Genomic DNA, 24,913 nt, shown 5'->3' with positions numbered 1-24,913 from the left:
TGGTGTGTTACTTTGTGCACAACATAGTAAATCATAATTTATAGCCTATTTGTTACATAAAAATATTATTTCTATGTTAAGACTAGAATAGGCTACTTATGGCAAACATTTAACAGACGCGAATTCGCATCAAGGAGGGGCTTCTGCCAGGCGGCTCCAGTCTCATTACACTACACTGGTCCAATCACAAATAACTATTTTTTACTATACCATTGTGAGTGTATTTGCACAACCTGATCTCACAGAATTCCGTGTAATGTTCACGGACTTAATTAACCCCGAATCTGTGGTGGCATCACGGAATCGCCGAAAATTCCGTGATGGGCTCACAGAAGGCATCAGCCGTGGTCCATGCACGGATTCACTGGTTCAACACTAGCGCTGCATCGGACCACGTAAAAAGAGTGACTCCGATGCAGTTATACTTTCACTGGAGTACCTGACCCCACTCCTACCCTAAACCTACCCAGTTCTGAACAATAATGAAGACGATAAATTTCCCAGTATCGCGTCGGCATATTGATGCTAAGGGTTTCCGTGCGTGGAGCACGGCTGATGCCTGTCACTGACTTACATTGGTATCACTTCTGTGAGCCCATCACGGAAATTTTTCTGTGAGCCCATCACGGAATTTTCGGTGATTCCGTGATGCCACCACAGATTCGGAGGTTAATTAAGTCCGTGAACATTACACGGAATTCTGTGAGATCATGTTGATTTGCAATAGGATATAATTAGAATGAATGTACAATTGTGACTTGAATTTCACGCGCGAATGAAGCGAGTAAACTCAAAATGTTCAAGCGTCCAACTACGTACGAATAGCGATTACATTCCGGGAAGTTCGCGGCTGAAAGTTGGTGCCATTCCCAGTCATTTCCCTTGGAACAATTTCCATGTACCCCCTCAAAGGCTGTCAGCTTTTGAGAGAACTGCCGTTCGACTTGGCGTGGATGTACGTGTCCAGGGGGCGTATTACAGAAAATTTCTTATCTTAGGTCTTAACTTAAGATATGATATGTTAAATTAGGATTTTTCGCAAATTCGTATTACAGAAGCAAATCTTAACTTGATTTGGGATTCTTATCCTATCTTACAAAATAGTATCTTATCTCTAGTTAGGAAATCTTAAATGGCATAATCAAGCTCGACAATCCACTCTCAGGTCTGTTACCAAGCAACCAACACTGCTGATGAGCTAAAGAAAATAATAGAAGCTACTTCACTGTGAAAATCACCTTTTGCAAAAAACCGTAAGGCATTAGTCACTTGCACTACAACAAATAATGCGCCGTGACACTTTTGTTGGTCTCTATAATGCTGGTTGCAGTTCCTGTGCTAACTGTAATATGTTGTGCGGCCGTCTATAATTACTTATAAGTGTTTTGTCATCAAAATATAACCAAGAGTCTTTCTACCATTAAACATCTTTGTTCTTCATTTTCAACTATTAATAAATGTAATACCATTGTCGGACAGCACAGTTGTAAGCGTTTTTTCCTTTGGTTTTCAAATAATTTTGAAGTTAGGACAGCTGTGGGGTTGTCCTAAAGTTAAGAAGTTTTTTTGTCAAGTTAGGAGGTTTCTGTAATACCCCTTTCCTATCTGTAGTTAAGATAGGATAACGCACTTAGGAAATGCTGTTCTGTAATAGCTTTTGTCCTAAATGTGGTCCTAACCGAAATTACCATGGTTACCAAACAGATAAGATAAGATTTTAAAGTTAGGATCTTTCTGTAATACACCCCCAGGAGCAGCTGGCGGTCTTAGAGGATGCACCCAATGAATCCATTCATGTTGAGGAACATGATTATGTGGCACGCCCACCTGCTGGTATGCGCTTATGCTAACTTTTGCTTATTGGTGATTCTGTAATTGTAGGTACATTTGGTGTCCAAAGTCATTTTTTCAGCTATTTCAAATAGTTATATTATTAAATATTTTAACAATTTTCTAGTCATTGTCATTGATCACAGGATGTAAAAGGCCATAACAATATTCTATTTTCTGGAAATAGTGTCTTATATAGCTGGAAATCATGATTTCTTGGACACCAAATGTACCTACAATTAGAGAACCACCCTTATGTCTTTGGTGCTAACAGTGTGCTGTGACATGAAATATAAAAATAATGTGATAAGTTACTAACTATATTTTTTTTACATTTTTATAGGTGCATTAGATGAGGCTCTGTAGTACATTAAAGAGCTGGAGTCACTGGAGAAACAAACAATAATGAACAGATTTTGTGTTTCTGATCAAACAATTAGATATTACACAAAGTTTCCCTCACAAGACGTTTTCCAGGTGTTCTGGGAGTCTATTTGTCCATCTGCCAGCAATCTGGTGTACTTGACCAAGGCACAGAGGATGGGGCAGGAAGCATTCCAAAGCCCTAGCCCTGCACGGAAGATCCAGCTCATAGATGAACTGTTCATCTACTGCTGTCGGGTAGCTGCTGGACTGACTCAAGTTATTGCTGACATTTTCGGGGTAAGCGTGGCCACGGTGAGCAGGACCATTATCACCTGGGCTAATTACCTGTTCTTCGTGTTGGGTTCAGTACCCATTTGGATGTCCAGGCAACAAATAGGCTCCTCCATGCCAGAGAATTACCGTTTGTTCAGTCCAAATCTGCGAGACATCCTGGACTGCACAGAAATCCGCTGTGAAAGCCCTACATCGCTGACACTCCACTCTGAGATCTTCTCCAGTTACAAGAGTACTACAACATTCAAAGGTCTGGTTGGGGTAGCTCCGTGCGGTGCAGTGACTTTCATCTCCCAGCTTTACACTGGTTCAATCTCTGAAGAAGAAATCACGAAGAAATCCGGCATTTTGGACCTGCTTGAGCCTGGAGATGTGGTCATGGCAGACAAGGGGTTCGCTATTGATGATATGCTCTCCAGTGTTGGCGCTAGACTGATCATTCCACCTTTCAAATGTGCCAAGCAGTTCAGCAAACAGGACTGTGAAAAAACACAGTCCATTGCACGCCTCAGAATTCTGGTGGAAAGGGTGATTCGAAGGGTAAAGGAAAACCACATCTGGGATTCTGTTGTGCCACTCACTTTGTCAGGAAGCATTAATCAGATCTGGCATAATTGCTGTTTAATGGTTAATTATCAGGGACCAATGTTTCTTGAGCAGTGAATGTATATTAGTATATTAGATTTTTTAGAATGACTGTGATTATTACAATAGTTGTGTTTTAAATTGACAGTAGTGTTTTTTAGAATAATTTTTTTGTTACTTGTTCAGTTAGTTGCAGTGCATACCTTCAGTACTTACCATCATTAAATGTGTTTTTACTTATTTTACTTTGTATTGTAAAGTAAAATTTGATCTAATGTATATTGAAATTATTTAAAATAAATTTCCCAAAAATAATTTGACAGACAATGATTCTTTTTTTAATAATTCATGAAAAAATAAATGTGTGAACTTAGTTCTGGTGTTCATTGTTATTTCTCACACCGTATTAAATGTAAATATATACAATTAGTAAATGTGTGTGCATATCATACAGTATACATTACAGAAGATCACAAAACCATGTATTCACCTTGGTATGTACATATTTACATCTAATTAACAGCAAGTACTATATATTTAATGTTATAATTTGTGATGTATCTAATATGTTACAAAAGTTCTACTACAAAATATGCTAAATACTACTCAACTATATAAAGTATATACTTACTATTAATGCAAGAAAAAATCTAAAGTTCATTCTATAATATGAACAGAAACTGTCCATTCATACCACTGAAAGATACACATCCATGTAAACATTATAATAGTACATGTCTAGCTTGTCTTTCATGGATGCTATGAAGGAATCATCTGATTTTGTGTCAGTCACAAAGTCACACCAATGTAGACCAGTAACTGCAAGCTGGCCTTGAACCTGCCAGTAGTACTTATGGGTCTCTTTGAGCTTGGCTTGTCCTCTTTGAATTTTCATAAATGGAACCTGAGCAATGTTGTCAGCAGATGTGCTTTTTACCTCCACTAGTCCAAATTGGAATGTTTCAGATGGATCGTGCACTCGTCCGTCTGGACTAGCTCCCAGATGTGGTGCTTCTGGCTTGATAATGAAGCCACATGGTAGGACACGAACACTGGCTGTCTCAGAATATTTTCTCAAAATATCTGGCTCAAGTTCAAGGCCACGTTTCATGGCACTTGTCTGCCTTGTGCCCTTAATGATTCTTGCTGCTAATGACTGACTAGCTGAAACCCCAACCACATGACAAACCTCCCAGAACCTGCTTGCAGTAACCCTTGATTGCCAAATTTGTCCCCAAGCAGTACATTTTGACTGTAGTCTTGTGGCCTTTTCAATCTGGCAAACTGAACTCTGGGCAACTTTTATAGACTCCAGATGAAGTGCTTGATGGTGTGTGGGCACAAATTTAAAATTACAGCCAAACGGATAGCCAAGCACAGGTAGTGGGGGGAAATTAACATCAGGAACACCTGCAGCTATAGGGGGACATTGGTATGAAAGTGGACTGCCACGAGGTACAGGACCAAATTGTGAGGGGACCAACTTTACTTTTGACATGCCCTCAAGTGTCTGTGCCAGCAAAGGCTTGGGATTAATCTGACTCAGTTTTGCACCAGAAGCCAAGACATCAGGATCTGGAAGGGGACCTAAAGATATGAACACAAATTATCAGTCATTAAGACATTAAGCTGTAGCTGTACACACACACACACACACACAAACAGAGTTGTGAATTACCTGTGTAAGCCTTGTATAGGGTAGACTTGATTCCAGTCTTCCCAACTGATTTTGGTTTCAGGACGTGAAGTTCACTCACTGCCTCTGGATGGACTCCAGAATGAATGAGATTGAATTATCCATTAGCCGTTGTTTTTCTTTTTACAGACATTAAAAATTAATAACATTTATTTGACTTTAACATTGCATTAATTTCCTACCACTGCATTAACGATGATGTGCTTCTCTCTTTTGGTCCATAAACAAAAACTTCTCCGTTAATATCATGTTCCCAATGTTTATGGAATGCTTTTCAGACTATGCTTAACCTCGTCTTAATTTCAGCTATAAAATTGGAATTATATTATCATTATAATGCGATTTGACTACTGATGTCTACACTTTATTAAAAGCTTAGCCTATTTCAGACATGAAATTCTGCAAAAATAGTTTATGATTTAAAAAAATACACAATTCAGCATTAGAGTAATCAGAAAAAGTTTTAATTAGTTTACATGGTTATGACAACTAAAAATTACCTGCAGGGAATGTTCTGGGAACGTTATCTCTAGGTTATAAAAATAAAACTTTAAAATAACCTGCAGGGAACCTTCACTCTAGCTTATAAAATAAAATCTAATATAACCTGCAGGGAACGTTCCGGGAACGTTCTCTCTAGGTTATAAAATAAAATCTAAAATAACCTGCAGGAAACGGTCTGGGAACTTTCTCTTTAGGTTATTTAAAAAACGAACATACAAGGAACGTTCTTAGAACGTTCTTATTTTGTTCCCAAAAAATAACCAACTGGGAACCAAATGAGAACGTTCTGTGTTTGTTGGGTTGCGCGGCTGTCCGCAAGCCCTCCAGATCATAGACATGATGACGAAAATTACGTAATGCGGACGGTGCACGAAGTATACTTTGGCCTTTACTGATCAGAGAGCTGTTGGTTTATATGCTAATATTCTCAATTAAACAAGAAGATTTTTGTTTTGTGTTGACATTTCTTATTGGTACAGGAATTTGTGGCACAACATTTTAAAGGGCTTTAACAAAAAAATAGCATTTGATGATCCATAAAAACATTCCAGATGTCTTACAGATAGATTTAGTACAAGAACAGCAGGTACATACAATATGTTTACAGTGTGTAGATACAGTAAGGCATTATAAATAAACATTATACAGCATTTGCTACAGCTCTCAAAACATTGTTACCAGTTAGCTAACATTCATATTAAAATATATTTATTTGCCTTTCATTTTTACATTCATTTTTTAGCTGTTTTTGCATACTCCATTTTGAGATCCATCATTAAATGGAAGAACTGTCTTATTTATCCCTTTATATCAAAGACTATAAAATACCCACGTGTCACTCGTATAGGCCTAGTTTTGAATGGGTAAAGGTGCAATGCTCAACATAGTCGCTCAATCGCAGGAAGCCCCGCCTTCTGAAAGAAAGATCCCAATCGCTAATCGGTAAGCGCATCACTGCAGCTGCAGTTAGAAGTTGCTATAGAAACAGTCAGCGTTCTGAGACGTGCGCTTAGGACTGAGCATGCGCCACTGATCTATAATAGAGAATATTTCATTATGTAGAGATCAGTGGCATGCACTGGCTGATCTAGCCTAAAAAATAAGCTTTTTATAACGTCATTTGAGCAAAAGAAACAACATTTATGACACAGTTGTTGTCAGATTTCTTTGGTGATTTCAAATATGAAATTTAATCGTAAACTTAGAGAACAGTTTTGGAAAATTTGATGTTTCCCCATTCAAAGAGATAGGAGCTGCACTTGCATACCTGAGAGGCGTTTCAAAGATGGCCGCAGAGTGACATGACTTGCCTTAAGCAGTGGTCTCAAACTCAATTCCTGGAGGGCCACAGCTCTGCACAGTTTTGATCCAACCAGCTCCAAATCACACCTGCCTGCAAGTTTCTAGTAATCCTGAAGACCTTGATTAGCTGGATGAGGTGCGTTTGATTAGGGTTGGAGCTAAACTGTGGAGAGCTGTGGCCCTCCAGGAATTGAGTTTGAGACCAGTGCCTTAAAGGGACTTTGTTTATATTTAGAAATCTTGTTTGTGTAAACAAACCTGCTGACTGTAGCAAAACTAGGATACTCATAAGGTTTGTTAAAGGGTTAGTTCACCCCAAAATGAAAATTCTGTCATTAATTACTCACCCTCATGTCGTTCCAAACCAGTAAGACCTTCGTTCATCTTCGGAACTCAAATTAAGATGTTTTTGATGAAATCGGAGAGCTATCTGACACTCTCTGCAACACAACCGAAATGTTCCCAGGTCCAGAAACGTAGTAAATACATCGGTAAAACAGTCCATGTGACATCAGTGGCTCAACTTCAGTTTTGCGAAGCTACGAGAATACTTTTTTTCCCGCAAACAAAAATAACAATTTACTAAACCATTCTTCTCCCCCAAGTTACGTCTTCCACCATTTTGGAGAGTACCTCAAAACGTACTTCACGTAATCAGCATTATTTACATTCAGGGGGAAAGCGTAAGCATGAAAATAATCTGCGTATTAAGTGTTGTTTACGCTTAGGGGAAAGCGTGCGTACGCGTTGTGATACTCTCTAAAATGGCAGACGAAATAACTTGGGGAGAAGAATGGTTGAGTAAATTATGTTATTTTTGTTTTCTTTGCGCAAAAAAAAAGTATTCTCGAAGCGTCGCAAAACTGAAGTTGAGCCACTGATGTCGCATGGACTGTTTTACCGATGTATTTACTACGTTTCTGGACCTGGGAACATTTCAGTTGTGTTGCTGTCTATGGAGTGTCAAATAGCTCTCCGATTTCAAAAACATCTTAATTTGTGTTTCGAAGATGAACGAAGGTCTTACGGGTTTGGAACGACATGAGGGTGAGTAATTAATGACAGAATTTTCATTTTGGGGTGAACTAACCCTTTAACGCATTAAACTCTTAGCCACAAGAAAGTGATGTAGTTTTGTCAACATTCGGTCATGTGGCCACAACATAAAGATGTTGAGACCTTAACAAAATGACTTCATTGCTGCCCAAAACATATAGGCTATTATCACTTTCCATAAGTTAATGGGTTGTGGCTACAAAAAACAAAACAAAACAAAACAAAAACACATTAAACCGAACATGTCCGTTCCTGGTCTTTTTTATCTATACCCTTTATATATTGAAATCTTGTTTCTCTGCTGAAGTTGATGCATTGTTTTGTTTTCAAAGTCTCCACCATGAGGGCCGCCTTTAAAGTGAGTGCGAGTTCTGTCAAAGTAATGATGCCAGGTTCCAGTACTTGAAGCCCCAAACCCAAAGACATTCACCTGTGTAAGAGACAGAGCAGTTTTGTCATTTCATGGTGTTCAAATCATACTTCTCCTAAATGTGCATTCAGAAATTTTCTCAATAAAATTTTTTACCAAATGATACAGAATTTCATTTGTTGATCACTTCCTAAATGCTCCATGCATTTGTAATTTTGAAACATTTCTAGCGTCAAGATGCACACAACAAAGTTGAACTCACTGTATTACTGTGACCACGAAGGGAAATGTTCTGTTCAGTTAGATTTGTTGTGGCCACAAGATAAAAATGAACTCAGAAATGTGATAAAATTATTGTGGGTGGACCAAGATCATTTTGATGACATCCTTATGTCATGGCCACGAGTTTTATGCATAACCATAGCAACCTGGGATAAAATAATAAAATTTGTTTACGCATCAAACTCTTGGCCATGAGAAAATGTTGTTCACTGTTGTGAACTTTTATCTTCTAAAGTTTAGGCAACTCAGAAGTGAAGACCATGGAGACTTCGGGTTGTATCTTCAGCAGGATTCTTTTATTGAGAACACAAGCTGTTGGTAGCTGTAGTCATCGAAAATCTCAACTAAAGCAGTGATACATTGTAGTTTAAATACATTTAGGGGGCAGTGCTTAGGAATGGAAACAAAGCACCTGGGTGACGACCTTAAAGCATGCAAATGAAGTATTCAGGTATAGCATCCTGCCCCATTTAACCACTCCCAATCTAATCAGCCTAACTGCCCAAAGATTGGGGCAGGGGCATCAAGAGCAATTACAAACAAAAGGCAAGAGTCTCCGTCGTCTGGCTCATTTCACTTACAATAAGAGAACAGGAACTGGCAGGGACCTCGTGCTACAAACTTTGTTAAACAGAATCGTTCATCTGATGTCATCATCTTCACCATAAATGCTAAACACAATGTATATAACTTCTTCAGTTTGTATATTATTACATTGGAATCTAAATTAAACATTTAAATAAATTTGTAATCCCACATCACTCAACATAGGGTCACATGGTCACGGCATAAGGATGCTGTTACCTAAATGACAAAATGACCTTGTGGCCGCCCATGACATATTATAACATTTGTTGTTGTTTTGGCTGCATGCCACTCCACTTTTAGACACGCACACGCAAAGTTCCCTTAGCACTTACCCTTCAGGAAGTGCCACCTTCAGCGAGGCAAAATAAGGGACACCCATTCAAGCTGTTACCTGGATGGGATGAATATTTATTCTTTTTTTATTATTAATTTGCGTAAATTAGGACTACATTATTATGTAATTATTTGTCCCATTTCTTATCTAATTAATTAATTTAGCATTTTTTTAAACTTTTTAAAATGCCAATTTGTATATGACATATGATTATTTATTATGTAAATATTTATGATTAATTTAAATGATAAATTAATAAATAGGGTCTAACATTAATTATAATCTATTAATTCATCTGTCTAATAATGTCTAAAATGTAATAATTATGTCTACCAAGCTCTGATAATGTATGGAATATTATATTAACAGACTATAAAAATTTAAATAAAACAATAGACCTTAGAAGCACGGATGAGTCTGTATGGTTCACCCAAAAATGTACATTCTGTCATAATTTACCCAGGTTGTTCTAAACCTGCATTTGAAGAATGTGGGTAACTAGCTTCTGGTTAGGTGCAGTGCCAGAGAGAACCTTTAATTATTTTCCACGGCCGGGCCTCAGACTAAGGATTTAGATCTTTTTATGTTATAGCCATACAAATAATAGGGTTGTCTGTGATTTCAGAAATTGTTGTTGATGTATAGGCTATATACAAAAAATAGGGGGCCAAAATGGCCAGCTTGTCACTGGAACAGTATCTTAAAAGGACATCTTTGTTCCTTTTTTACCCCTAATAGGTAGGCCTACATATTAGTACCTTACGGGTATGAATTACTACTCTAAGGTACTAATATGTACCTATTATGGGTTAAAAAAAAAGTACAAAGATTTCCCTTTAAGAGTACTGCTCCAGTGACAAGCTGTTGTACCCAAAATGTTACAATTTTGGTCCCTTTTTTTTTCTGTGTGGCCTGGATGAGTGTGAGATTTCCCGGCCTGAAATTGTGTCCCACTCCGGCCCTGTACGGCAGGGCCGTAACCACCATAGACATTGAGGAGGACAATTATCTGCATCTGTTTGTCCTACTTCAAAAACACGTCGTTGCTGAGAAATATAATGTAGCGATTCAGTATGGAAACTATTTTATTACAATAAAAGTCGCGGGGTAGTGTTGACAAGTTTCTGTGTGCGAGTAATAATCAGAGGCGCGGGAAGTGTTTTTTTCTGTGGGCAACTGTTTAACAACTTGGGAATATAAAAAATGAAATAGAAACCGGAGTGTCTATTTAAGTGCAAATAGCCCGGGTGTGGGCAGAGACTATTTGCTCTAACTCCACCTACAAACTTATTATTGGGATAGTCAAATTTGCAAAAGACCATCAACAGTCGTCAGATTCAGTGGCGCAGATGGTAAAGCGTGTGTCACATTCCATTTGACACAATCGACCGGGGTTCGTATCTGCCTTTTGGCGAACTTTTTTCAAATTTCAAATCACATCAGAAAAGCATTTATTTTTTAATAAAAATGAAGGAAATAATCAAAAAGTTGTAAATAAAGTATCGGGTAGGGTTAGGGTAGGTGTATAGGCTTTTGTCCCAATCCATTTAATAATTTGAAATAAAATTTAAAAATTACACTCAATAAGTTATTGCATACTGTTTTATAATGTATTACAATGCTGAGGTGCAGATAATTGCCACTATTTGCAATAAGTAATTAGCAGAATATCCTGCTATTTTAACATAGAATAAATATAATCTAAAGCTATTTTGCACTGTGTAAATAGCATATTACTAAAAAATTATGCTATTTTCACTTAATGTAAATAGCCTCTATCGCAACCCCCCCAATTATATATATATATATATATATATATATATATATATACACATACATACAAAATTGGTCCCCCCCAATGTTCAAGACATGGTTACGGCGGGACGCCAGTGTTGGGTCCGAGTCCAATGTCGAGTCCTAGTTTTTAATCAATTGAGTTTAAGTGGGAGAGGTTTATTAATGTCTTTTCATATTAATTTAATATTGTTACTTTTTTACATTATATTTTATTATGACATGGATTTGTCTGTACTCTGAAAAATTTCTGCATCCAAAATATTCAAGTCTCAGTCCACCCAAGCCGTGTTGCCAACTGCTTTCAATTCAAAGTAGCTAAAACTGGTAGCTAAATGTCACTAGATGACATCATAATGGCAAATTCACTGATCCATATAAAGATGAATATAGATCAGTGGGCAAGATAAAAACTTAGACAAGGTTTGTCCAAGAAGTTGCTATATTTGTCCCTAAACTTTTGAAAAAAAGTCTCAAAAGGGGTGGGGAAGTATCTAAATCTAGCTACAAAATAGCTAAATTGGCAACACTGCACCCAAGTCTGTCCAAGTCCAAGTTCATTCACAATTGCAGTCCGAGTCCGAGTCTGAGTCCAAGTACTACAACTCTGCAGGACGCAGAGTTCAGTTCTAACCCTTATCAAACACACCTGTCTGTAATTATCAATTTCAGATCCTAATTAGTTGGTTCAGGTATGTTTGATAAGACTTGGAGCTGAACTTTGCAGGAAGGTATATTTCCTTATGTTATTTAAAAAGAAGATGATTGTTAAGATCAAATTTTGTGTGCACATGCAAATGATTTAGGGCCACTTTTAGGAAAATTAATTGGCAAATATTTATATTTCTGCTTTATGTGTACCCTTTGCTTTGTTTTCTAACATATCCCATGACTTTCACAAACTTAACCTCTGTTTATAATTTGAATTCTAAACTGAAAATGCAAACAGTTTTACCTGATCACAGATATGCAAAGCAAATATTATTGTAATGAAGCCAGTAGAGGGATATCTGCCATGTTTCAGAAGCCATTTCTCATAGACGTATTTTATGAAAGCAGGGTGGAGGACCATCACCTAAACAGAAACAAAACCATTGATGAGACACACACCACTGCTTATTTTAAGGCTTAATTATCAGTCTCTTGAATCTCATTTACATTCATTTAATGACATGGATACTCACTTTGTTCTCGTCTGCTTTGATTGAAGATTTGACTCCTGTGTATGTGCTGAGGAACAAAAAGATGGCTTACTAATTATGCAGATATATATAATTATTTCATATTTAGTTCATTGATTTTTTAAACCGTGCTCACCGTGTGATGTGTCTAGTGGTGAAGGTACTTATGAGCCACTGCATGTCACGAATCTTAAAGGGAAAAAGCACCAAATGGGTGGAGTTGTCCAAGTCCATGGCGCTTTCGGGATACAGAATCCGGTGAGTCGTCTTCGACCCCACATCCTTCTCGTAACCTTTTGTTGGGCCTTTATTTATCCTGAGAGAACAATACAAGTAAGTGTAAGTGAAGTGACATACAGCCAAGTATGGTGACCCATACTCGGAATTTGTGCTCTGCATTTAACCCATCCAACATGCACACACACCCGGAGCAGTGGGCAGTGGGCAGCATTTATGCTGCGGCGTCCAGGGAGCAGTTGGGGGTTCGGTGCCTCAGTCATGGTATTGAGGTGGAGAGAGCGCTGGACAGTCACTCCCCCCACCTACAATCCCTGCCGGCCCAAGACTCGAACTCGCAACCTTTGGATTACGAGTCCAACTCTCTAACCACGACTTCACCATGTAACAAGTGTTGATAGGCTATCTAAAGAACTACTGTTGTACTACTAACTACTGTTATAGAGAACATTTATCAGTTTATTCTGTGTATTATTTTGTTCTTCTAGTACCTGATCACAACATCATGGAAATCTATTAGAGGCCCATAATGGGATCCCAGAAGGTTTGCAGAGTTTCCCACCACAGCACAGGTTCTGCAGCGATCTGGACCGGTGTCTGAGTAATGCTCTTCATCAGGGAAGAGAGAAAACATCTGATCCACCACCTCTGTGTAGTTGACTCTAAACATTGATGGTTGCAGACCCTGTACAAATGTTTGAAAGCTCAAGATAAACATCAGTGAAAATGGTCTTGTTAAAACCGGTTTACATAATAGTGGCATTGTGCGAAGACTATCAAGATAAGACAGTTGATTTGTATCTTCATTTTCACATTGAGAATTTCAACATGACTAGGGCGTTTCTCAACTGATCGCATGACTAGTTTTCAGGATGTTATGTGCAGGATATTAAGATGTAAATAAGTCATTATTTTGGCACAGAACATGTAAAATAAAAATAAAAATTGGCCTATAAAAACTTTTAGGTATTTTTAAAGTATGATTTTGTTGTAGAATAAAATGCCTCTAAGTAATGTTAAAATGTTACTCATAAATTGCAAACTGTCATTGTAAAAGTCCCATCTGAAATTCACAGGGGACATTCTGTGTCACAAGAATGATAATAAACACTTTTTTTCTTTTGTTTTATTTGAAAACTTATAGATGCATGTTCCCAATACAAACACATGACGTCACCGTTTATGGGCGGGGTCCCATGATCCACGGCGCTGGAAGCCTATATAGGCTATATTAGGGATGGGCATTTTCTATATCTATATCTCTGTCTATATCTCAAGGTTTTATTTAGGTTGAAACAAACAACAACAACAATATATATATATATATATATATATATATATATATATATAACAAAAGCATTCAAGATCAAGCAAAGCAAACGGAAAAATCAAGCAGACTATGCCAATTACAGTTCAGAACGTACATATACTCGGGTCGGCCTATATTTATTGTGTTTACATTGTTTCACATGTTAATTCTGAGAGAAACAATAATATCCACGTGTTTGGGTGAAAGTTTGTTCCTCAGTCTGAAAACAATATGAACGCGCTGACAAAGATAATGTGTGCTAACAGTTTCTTAGCGCTTTGCGTTAAACCACTCTCCCTCGAGGAAACTTTATATATGTTTGAAGATCATTTCAGTGTCAGATGCGCTCTCTTCGCGGCTCAATCGGAGTACAGCTGCGCTTACCTGCAGTCGTGAATGCAGTGATGGACAGCTGTCTTTCCTGAGCTGACTGATGCTTGGATTTCATGTAATTTCTCATTGTGGTGATGATATTATGATAAATCAGTTTCACTAATTCATTTGATCAGAAGTAATTACATTTTGTCAGATTATTTTGTAAGATAATTTTGATTAAAGTAAATCCAAATTTCGCAAGGCAGATGACGACTTTCTGTGATCAAATACTATCAACTTGTTAACACGCTCCACAGCGCCACCCAATGCATTTAGTTAGAACTGTTTAGGATTTATCATGGATTCCCTGCATTTACGGCCAGCAAATCAACACATAGTAAAATTGAAGTGGACCCCGGATCATGCTCCCTCTTAAGGTTTATTTATTTGTTTGTTTGCTTTAATGGTCTTTTTTTTGCTATCCACCACACATGCAAAGTTGGTTGATTGCGTAACTGCTATAAAGTAATAAGCTAGTTAACAATTACTTGTTTACATAGGATAGGCCTATATAATGTATTTTATATTATTTATTTAGGCACTTTTACATTTAGACACTTAGGCTATAGTTTGACAGAATGTTCTAATTCAGCACGCCATGGGAAGTCAATCTAACTTAACATTTTCTTATACTGATATTGTTTATTTCTTACTCTTTAACAGTTCATCAGGCTCTTAATGATTTAATCTATGCCATCATTGGAATATCTGAAGGCCAGGTTTTTTCATCACTCATCATTAGAACCCATTGGCTCTCGATTCTGACTTGTACTTGCTCTTATGAAAAAGTACCATAGTACTTAGCTGTAGCATTTGTTATAAGTCTAGCCTATTAATCATTAGCAGGCCAATAATTACTTTTTTATTAATATATATTGCATTTGTTATGAGAAACAACAGCCTTTAGAAACAATAGCTGCAACATGCTACAGTTGTAATATAAATCTATCTATTCCCTTAACAGATTATCTATTATAAATTCTACAAGTTAGACAAAATTTACCACAATAAATAAGCCTACAGTAAAACGTGATAAATTATAGTAAAGGTGGTCATGAGTAGTTTAAAAATATTTTAATATTATCTTAGTGCTGGTGCAAGATTATGTTTTCTCCTCTTTTCATCAGTCTTTTTAGTTTGTGCCTTCTTTTAGATAATGTTTGACTTTCTCCATAGCATTTTAAAGTGGCAGTTTCTCAATAGAATTCAAATAGATCGCATATTTTACCATCAGCTTCACTATAGGAATGGCTCGCGCTGCCGCGCAAATCTTCTCTCACTTCTCGAACGCGCTGGTGAACGCGCACGGAGTATAGGGTGATTCGCGCGCAGCTCGTACACAATTAAAGAACTGCGCTTCAGTCATGTTGTGCTGATAAGCGCTCCGGTCGGTTCGTACGTGAGGTTAGCGCTTATAAAAACGCGGAAGGCGCGATTCAAATAATTAATAAAAAGCCTGATTCTAGGTTTCCATTAACCGTGGAATAAATAATGGGAGGAGGGGCTATATATGTGTGTATAGGCCTATATATATATATATACAGATATAAACTACTAATTTACTACACTCGACACCGAAGTCTTTGATTACTTAAAGACAGAATATTTAGCATTGCATTGAAAGACTTACCCTCCACCATCTGTAGGTGTCTCGACGTAACACACTGTTTTTTCTGTTCAGCAGAGGAGGAATGCTGGGATCGTATCGATAAATGAACCAGTCATCGTCCATAAAGCCCATGACGCAAGATTTACAAGAGCATGAAGCTTCAAAGATCGAGTCATCAAAGGAGTCTACAGTATTTTCGATCGGATTTTGGGTGAACAAAAGAAAGATAGACATGACGCTCAAAAGCAGGGTGATGTAGCGAGGCGTCAGTCTATTGAAGATGTTCATTTTTTGCGTGTGTCGTGTTCCTGGTGGACAAAAACAATTTTATTAGAAAGACAGAAAAACGGGTCAGTTTTATGGTTATACTTTATAGTTTCTTATCTTCAAAAGACACAGTTCTATGTTCTGAAGCCACCACCCTGCAAAAATGTCGACATCATGTAGTAGATATAACTTGCCACAATTTCTGTCATTTTTGCTTGATTGTATGAGTTCTCAGATTTTAAACTCGATTTTCGATCCACAATTCAATTTAATTCAATTCAAAGCAATAGAAAAAAAAAACAACGTAACTTCGACTCCGCTTTAGTTGTAGCCTAAATGTAAAAATGATGTGTCAGTGTATTTGAACTAAGTAAATTATTGTTTTGGTGTGAAAAAGAAAGATTTGACAAATTTTACGTCATGATCTAATAATTAATGCGTCAGAGGGTTCCTTTATCACTTGTTTCAATCCGATTAAACATTGAACACATAAAATAACGTTGAAATAAAAACAAAGAGATTTAAAACAGTGTTTTACCAAAAGAAGAGTTAATTTCAGTAAGGTTTAACACTAAATTCTCAGACCGACTTGCTCAGTTTGTCAGAACTGTTGTTAAATTCGGTCTATTAGTAGCCCATATTACAAATGTTTCAAAAGCCAGACATTTCAGAGGCAAAACATTAATTTGATTTCACTGTTCGAATTTAATTATTACAAATTAACTACTAATAATCAATTTAATAATTACCCCAGAATATCAAACTTACCCAAATGATAAGAATGTCAGGATAGGTTCCTCATATATCTCCTGCTAAGCCAGTATTTATTGAGACAAGCAAGTAATTGCTTTTACTAGACTTAATTTCTTGACATCTGAATCATCAAAGTATCTGAGTGCCGAAAGCTTCTGCCTCAATGAATAAAGGATTTCATGTTTGTCTCTCAACTAGAGGTACCGGTTTTACCTGTTCATACCTTCGCGGATGATGCCAAAATGCAGTTACCAAAAGGAAGGAAAAAATAATAAAAAATACAAAATATCTCCTACATAAATCCAACCACTGCTGCTGGTTCTTGGTATAAAGCATTTTAAAAATGTAACCCAAAGAGATAATAGAGAAACGGTGCTGACAAGAATTGATTAGGTCTTTGAATCTGATTTTCTAGATGTCTGCATAGTGAGCTCTGTAATGTAGCATGAAACAGCACGGTAAGTGGGGGTTATGTAGCTGTCTAACAGCTTCAGCCTTTACAGGTAAGCACAAGGATGGGCATTTAGAACAGTGGTTCCCACCCTTTTTTTCATGTACGTATACATATGGTAATCATATGGTATACATATAGCCCCCTACGTATACATATGGTAATGTGTATATATATATATATATATATGCAATAATAATAATATTATGTTTTGGTCTCTTAGAAATGCACATTTGACATTGAGTTGACAGTAGTAGTTTGAGTTAGTATGCAGATGTAAATTTATGTTCATTATCAAAATCAGTAACATCTGTTAAAAATCGCAACAACCTCCTTTTTTACATGGTGATTTTTTTTTCTGACTGTTTGAGTTTTATTAAAATTAACCATTGTTCTTCCATAGTAGCATACATTTACATAATGATAACCAGAGTTAAAACCACACATATAGCACCTCAATACTGTGGTAAAAATCCAACTATATGGTCTCTAGGTTGCCTATTAATATGTAAAACAGTAGTCTAAATACATTTATTATAATGCACAAACGCTAGCCTACAGCTTAATCACAAATATACTGTAATTCCATTCAATTACTCCTTTAATACACGTCTACATTAATATAATACATTTGATATAAACACCACACATTTCTGCCACAATACCATGGTGCAGTTAATGTTACTACAGTAAATCCCTGGTAAACGATGGCGATTTGTAGAGTGAAAAGCCTTCTGACTGTATCGTTGCACACAGTGTTTTTCTGCTGTTTGTCAGCGCTGTTTTATCTGGGTTTAAACTTGTTTATATCAGTTGACTGATATCGACTGATACTAGTTTATGCCAGTCATTTGTGTTCTTCGCTAAATTCAAGCGCTTCTCACTGGATCTCACAGCGCTGTTTAGTGGTTGCGTGTTCTGCTCTAGTCAGCGCGCTCTGCGCTGCGCCGCAGTTTGAACCGAGCGGATATGGTCCGTGTGGCGCGGTTCAAATGAGTAGCGCTGTTTTGTTCCGCTTTTCCCGCATGAATCGTTATCGTTTTATCGCCCAGCCCTGCCTCAAAGTATATCTGCTCCCGCGCCCCCCAGGTTGGGAACCTCTGATTTAGAACAATGTATATAGACATTAAGCATGCATGTACATTGCCTCATTTCGTAAAGATTTCTTTGGTTCAGAGTTTCAGCAAATTAGTATTTATTATAATTTTTTTAATCATGAAACTTATTATTATTATTTATTTATTTTTGGTTTCGTAAGGGTATTCAGTTACTGTATTATTCTTTTGAGATGAAAAAAGTTACATTAGATTCTTCATATCAGTATATTGACTTAGAAATGGTTTAAAGCATCTGGTTTTATGAATAACCTAAAAGGTCCCTTACAAAAAATAACTGCAGTTTATTGAAGTACAACTGCAGTACAAAGCAGTATAACTGCAGTACAATGAAGTACAACTGGACAATTGCAGTATAATGAAGTATATAACTGCAGTTCATTAAAGTTCAAGAGCAGTAAAACTTAAGTACTATGAAGTGCAACTGTAGATTTGCAGTATAATGAAGTACAGATACAATATAACTGCATTTCAGCGATACGCTGAAATGCAGGTGAAGATATCAGATGCTAAAACGTCTAAATCTGTCTGATTAAATTTATTTAATTGTATTTTTTTATGAGCATTTTTAAAAATAAAGCTCCTATGATTAGGTTCAGTAATTTCACTTTAATGGCAATGAGGTTCTTTTCATTGCCAATAAAGTCGTATTGTATAGGCCCTGTACTGCAGTTATGCTGTATTGTGCAACATGTAGCAAGTGCTGTGGTTGGCAAGTGTTTTTTTTTTTTTGTATTTTTTGTAATGTAGACTTGTACAAAAATATTTGCCTATGGAATATTTCACCCGCATAGATATATAATAAACCGCACGTTTGATCTTCCTTCGCGCCAAAGGTCGTTGTCCTGACAACGAGTCTCGCGAGCAGAGGATTACTTGTAACAGTAAATCAGCGTCTTTTCCGTAGTGTCTACTGCAGGATGGATATAAAAGTATAAAACACGTTTTGGTTTGACAACATCGTTCATATGTGAACTATCACAATTAAAGCACAAAGACATAACAACATTACACCCGAGACCTTTCACAAGTGCGACAAAAGAGAAGAAACGCTTTCCGGAAGAAGTTCATCAGGCGAGGAGCGTTGACTTTGTCCAGTCATCAAGTTTAGCGGTGAGTATAATGTCTAATGTCCTCATATCTTTATTTATAATTTTAGAGAGATGTAAAATGACTTATTTAATGACTTATATAAAATGACGGATATCTTATTCAACCCGCTGAGATGAGAAGAAAACGAGAGGAAACGCCGCTTCAGTGCTGATCTGTAGCGCACGCGGTCAGTGCGCGAGGTGCTTGTGATAGAACGACAAACAACTGGTTTAATGCTGTTTTTACTACACTTTTACTATAATAAACACCAACATCTCAATCCAGCCAGTGACAACCCTGTGTATAGATGTATTTAACTCTGCTATGGCTCAGCAATTTGTTATAAGCAGTTCTGTAGAAATTAGTAATGTCATTGTCCAGCTCAGTTCAGTTCTCAATAGCATCAGTACCATTTACAATAATGGAATAAACAAAATTATACTGAATACAGTGTATTTGTTTGTTTGTTTGTTTCTAGGAGAGCATCAACTCCTAATTGACATGAGGAAAAAATCATTGAAAAGTGTTCAGTGTGTACCCCTCTTTGCAACAGAGGAAGCATTAGGAAAGAGGAGAAGAGAGAAAGTGAAAAGGCACTCAACAGATGTTGGCGAGACTTTATTTCTGGAAATGCATTAAAGGTCACTCACATTCTAGTTAGCCACAAATGTAACGTGATTTTAGATTTTAGTCTTTAAATGAGATCCGTAACTCCAGCTACTTGTAGGCCTACAGTCCTGTATATTTCACACTAAATTGTGATGCAGCCTGAATCATAATCACACCATGTTCATTTGTTGGCCAGAGGAGAACTGATCCCTAAACTAAATATACTCTCTCCCAAGGTTTGTTTTCTCCATTCTGTCACCTGACAGAGTTTGGGTTCCTTGCCGCTGTCGTCTTTTGGCGTGCTTATTTGGGGACTAATAATATTCAGCAGTATTATTGATCTGACTCCACTGACACTATTGGATGAGTACTGAACTGAGCTAGATGATGACACCACTGCTATCTAGATGCATTGAAATTATTTTATATTTGATGATTTTTATACAGTTAATCGAAATTAACTGAGTCAACACTGATTTCAACTGAACAATGACGCGTTTTACTGTTTAGAGCTGCTTCACAGCAGATGTGAATTCTGTTTGCATCATTATTTTTCTTTTTATCACTTAAAGCAGCACTGAAACAATCTGTATTGTATAAAGCGCTATATAAATAATGGTGACTTGACTTAAATTGGTTCAAATCTTCAAAAAAAAGTGCATGAAACAGGCAACCTGAATAAACACAAAATACAGTTTATTAATGAAACTTGCCTTTGTTTTATGTTAATTTTCTTAGGAATATCTGACAATATTTAGTGCTGATATACTCAAAAATAGAATAAATCAGGATTTTTTTTCACAGCACTGTACACCAGCATTTATGTGCTGTAGTGTGACATTAATGTGTGGAAATGGACATTTTATCAGTGTGTGATTGCTATTTTCAGGAAATGCACTGGTAACAACTAAAAAAAGACGACCAAAAATATAATTCAACAGAGGATGATGGCTGTGGTGAAACAAGCACTCAAATAATGGTGAGCAGTAATCTACTTTATTTAATTGATCTTTTATTAACTATTATCTTTATAGTTTATAATACATAATAACTGCTATTGTATTTCAGGAACAAAGACCAGTGGGAGTGCTGGAGAAATCAAGTGTATAAGTCCTCTGTCGTCTCAGCCATGGAAGAGATCTTCAGACATGAAGAGATCGAGGAGTTAAATGAAATCAAAGAGCTAAAGAAGATCTACAATATTAGTGCCATTTCAGTATGAAAACAGAGAGAGAGCTGAGGCAGTGGAAAGGTAATGAAATCTAGTTATAACAGCAAATATTCTCAATGCTTAACATAAGCTCTCAATTTTTTTTTTTTTTTTTTTGTGGACTCTTTTTCTCTCTGATTGACTGGAAGGTGTGCATTAAAACAATGAATGCAGATAATTACAATCAGTTTCATCGCTATTTTAAATCAATGCGCTGCTTGTACTGTAGCACACACATACAGTCAGAACGCTAAATCTAATGACCTGTAACCAAACAAACTAATGAAAATTTACTTGGTTTTACGCTTCCAGTCAAATTGTACTCCACAAACATTAAAGAGTTAGTTCACCCAAAAATGAAAATTCTGTCATTAATTACTCACCCTCATGTTATTCCAAACCCGTAAGACCTTTGTTCATCTTCAAAACACAAATTAAGATATTTTTGATGAAATCTGAGAACTTTCTGACCCCTCTCTATAGGCAGCAACGCAACTTACACATTTAAGTTCCAGAACAATAGGAAAGACATTGTGAAAGTAATCCATGTGACTCCAGTGGTTTAACCTCAATTTTGTCTTCTGTCGCATGAACACAACTCTCATGCATTGTGATGCTCTTGTGAATGCACATTACAGATCAATATTTTTGTAAATAAGTGGTAAAGTAGTTTTTTTTTTTTGGATGCAAACACTGTGTCGCTTGATGAATTACTTTAACGATGTCTTTCCTACCATTCTGGAACTTGAATGTGTAAGTTGCATTGCTGTCTATGCAGGGTCAGAAAGCTCTCGGTTTCTTTATAAATATCTTTGTTTGTGTTCCAAAGAGGCATGAAGGTCTTACGAGTGTGAAACCACACAAGGGTGACTAATTAATGACAGAATTTTCATTTTTGGGTTAGCTATCTCTTTAAAGGAAGCTTTAACTTAACTTTTTAAACTAGCTGTAACAGGTGTGTATTACACAATTTTAATCAACTTCAGTGGAGGCAACCTGTTTCATGTCGAGTGGTTCTTTGCCTCCACCTCATGCATTAAAATCATGTAATGCACACCTAGCCATGGATTAGCCCTTATGTGTGAAGAGAGTTATAGGCTACACAAAGTATTAAATGAAGGGGGCACAATAACTGTGGAACACATATATTCTATATACTGTGTTCTAGTAGTATTTAAATTATATACTTGTATATTTGTAAATTGTTTTTTTTTCTATTATTTTTTCTTTTTATTATTATTTAATTAATTTATTTAATGTTATAATTTTGAATGAAAAACCAAAATGATAAAGAGGGCAAATAACTTTGGAGTACTTTGGAGTACTTAAACACGATTGTGTCTATGCTTTTTTCCAGAAATGCATGTTATTGTTCAAGGGGTAGTTGAATGGACTATCAATGCAGGAACAGAAAGCTCTGAGATTTCATTATAAAGATCTTCAATTGTGTTCTGAAGATGAATGAAGGACTTGCGGGTTTGGAACGATATGAGGGTGAATTATTGATGACAGAATTTTCATTTTTGGGTGAACCAACCTTTTAACTTCTGTTACCTGGAGTGTTCAAAGACATTGTTAATGCTGACCAATATGTCATAAGAAATTAATTGGGAGTAGAATGAATACGTTACACAAACACTTGGTAACATCACGATTCAGGATTTATTTTAAGCATACTAAATATGCCTGTAGTAGTGAAAAGTGTAACTGAAACTTGAGATTTTCTGAGTTTTTGTTTGTTTGTTTTTCCAGACTACATCCAAAATAGTGTTTCCACATCTGAGATGAAGGCAGTCATAAGAACCAAGCAAAACGATGAGGATAAGCTCTTCAAAAAATGAAACCCGTCAGAATAATGCGGGAAGAAATGTGCATGATTGTGTGATTTGTAAATAAACACTAAATACATTTAGTGTAACTCTCAGCCTGTTATTTTAAGTTTAAAGAAAAGTAAAATCATTTATTGTTGCATTGCTGTTTGAGACATTCACTGTTATTTTGTACCTTAATTTATTATATTGCAGTTGTGTAAAATAAAACTTGTTATTCTGAATATTCCGGTTGCATTTCAGTGTTACTGTACATAATTTGATTAGTATTGCACTTTGGTAGTACTGAATTGTACTTCAGTTGTATTATATATTGCAGTACTACTGCAGATTTATTGTAGTATAATTGTAGTACTACTTCAGCTGTATTGCAGTAATACTGCAGTTCTATTGCAGTTGTTTGTTAGTAATACTGCAGCTCTACTGGATTTGTATTTCAATAGTACTTCAGATGTATTGCAGTAAAACGGCAATAATGCAGTTTTCGTGTCCAAAAACGGCATTTTTCTACATGTAACAAAAACTGCAGTATTACTTTTTAAAACTGCAGTAATTTTTGTAAGGGTATTGGTGAAACCGGAAAGTTGTCTTACTACATTAGATAAAATAAAATAGGAGAATACGTTCTTAATAGTAGCCTATTGTATTTATTCTTGTGCGGCAGTGTAAGAATAAACAGTCGAAAAGGGGAAGAAGTGTTTAATCGCTTAAAACAGGCGTAGTCTTCATTAAATTGCGGTCTTTGAGCCTATCACTTGTATTTGTCAATTATTTTAAAACAATGATGATGAGAATCAAAATAGGCCCACTCAGTTTGTCCACACCGTGGATATCAATAATTTTAATGAGAAGCGAGTTGTTTGTACGACAAGTTTAATCTGCTCTAACCAGTTGGTCACCTACGCCCTAGTTACATTCACGGTCATGGTCCACTGACACGCACACGTCGCTAGAATCAAAGCTGAACACTAAATGTGAGTAAATGTTTTCTGTTTGACCCCGTTTACTGTTTATTTCACAGGTGTATGAATTACAGATATTTAGTCCCTCTTATTATGTCTGTTGCTTAAAATGTCCGGGGTTGTAATTAGATGAATTATGTGATACCGCTGTGATAATGAAACCTTAGTTCAGCCTCGACTGAAAAAAAGTATAAATTCATCGTTTGTTTGTTATTTACCTTTATTTCTTTAAAATGATCATTATTAATTATAACATTAATAATATTAGGTTTACAAAGCATTTTGTTATTTATCGGTACATTTTTCTGGGCATTAAAAATCAAAACCGGTTCTGCTTTCTAAAGAGCAGTATGACACAATCACGTTATAAGGGCTGGACTGGTAATCGGGCATACCGGGCATTTTCCCGGTGGGCCGATGCACTGAAGGGGCTGACAGAATTTTTTATTTTTTTTTTGCCAAGGACCATCACCCAGGGACTACGAGCAGCCAGTGACCCATTGGTTTGTCTCCTGTATTGACAGCGTAAACCACCCAATCACAATGCGCTATAGACGGAGCCATGAAGTGTTTTGCTCCGCTTATATAAAGAACGCTTCACCCCAACTTCTTCCTTGTCGGCTTTTCCCAGTAGCCCCTCACTGCAGAACAAAAGATCCAGGGGTGGAGATTGGTAGGTTTATAGGTTTAGGGGTGGAGATATAGGCCTATATATATATATATATATATATATATATATATATATATATATATATATATATATATACACATACATATACAGATATAAACTACTAATTTACTACACTCGACACGAAGTCTTTGATTACTTAAAGACAGAATATTTAGTATTGAAAGACTTACCCTCCACTATCTGTACACTGTAAAAATGATATGATGAAAAAGTCATGACAGC

At 36.5% G+C, this 24,913-nt stretch overlaps 1 protein-coding gene and 1 long non-coding RNA gene across 6 annotated transcripts; one reads left to right on the top strand and one right to left on the bottom strand.

The window, feature by feature from the left end:
* Positions 1-7,619: 7,619 nt before the first annotated feature.
* Positions 7,620-17,323, bottom strand: LOC131525234 (CMP-N-acetylneuraminate-beta-galactosamide-alpha-2,3-sialyltransferase 2-like). Of its 3 annotated transcripts, none has more exons than XM_058752618.1 (7): positions 16,946-17,323; positions 15,734-16,020; positions 12,911-13,104; positions 12,319-12,498; positions 12,186-12,231; positions 11,957-12,076; positions 7,620-8,063 (listed from the first exon to the last, which is right to left on the bottom strand). In XM_058752618.1, exons 2-7 carry the CDS (start codon positions 15,998-16,000, stop codon positions 7,896-7,898), a joined length of 975 nt encoding a protein of 324 aa, XP_058608601.1. In that variant the 5' UTR covers positions 16,001-16,020; positions 16,946-17,323; the 3' UTR covers positions 7,620-7,895. The 3 variants fall into 3 exon arrangements, with proteins under 3 accessions (XP_058608601.1, XP_058608600.1, XP_058608602.1); XM_058752617.1 differs by lacking the exon at positions 16,946-17,323 and adding an exon at positions 16,748-16,939; XM_058752619.1 differs by lacking the exons at positions 15,734-16,020; positions 16,946-17,323 and adding an exon at positions 14,113-15,569.
* A 1,622-nt stretch (positions 17,324-18,945) lies between these two features.
* LOC131526031 (uncharacterized) lies at positions 18,946-23,265 on the top strand. Of its 3 annotated transcripts, none has more exons than XR_009267361.1 (5): positions 18,946-19,411; positions 19,869-20,978; positions 21,068-21,251; positions 22,567-22,703; positions 22,962-23,265. It is a non-coding gene; the product is annotated as an uncharacterized LOC131526031 (long non-coding RNA). The 3 variants fall into 3 exon arrangements; XR_009267362.1 differs by having other exon boundaries at positions 18,946-20,031; positions 20,889-20,978; XR_009267360.1 differs by having other exon boundaries at positions 18,946-20,978.
* Positions 23,266-24,913: the final 1,648 nt, after the last annotated feature.

This window comes from Onychostoma macrolepis, chromosome 19 (genome assembly GCF_012432095.1).
Source record: "Onychostoma macrolepis isolate SWU-2019 chromosome 19, ASM1243209v1, whole genome shotgun sequence".
NCBI classification, from domain to species: domain Eukaryota; kingdom Metazoa; phylum Chordata; class Actinopteri; order Cypriniformes; family Cyprinidae; genus Onychostoma; species Onychostoma macrolepis.
The sequence above is the reverse complement of the archived record's forward strand: the minus strand, read 5'-3'. Positions and strand labels throughout refer to the sequence as shown.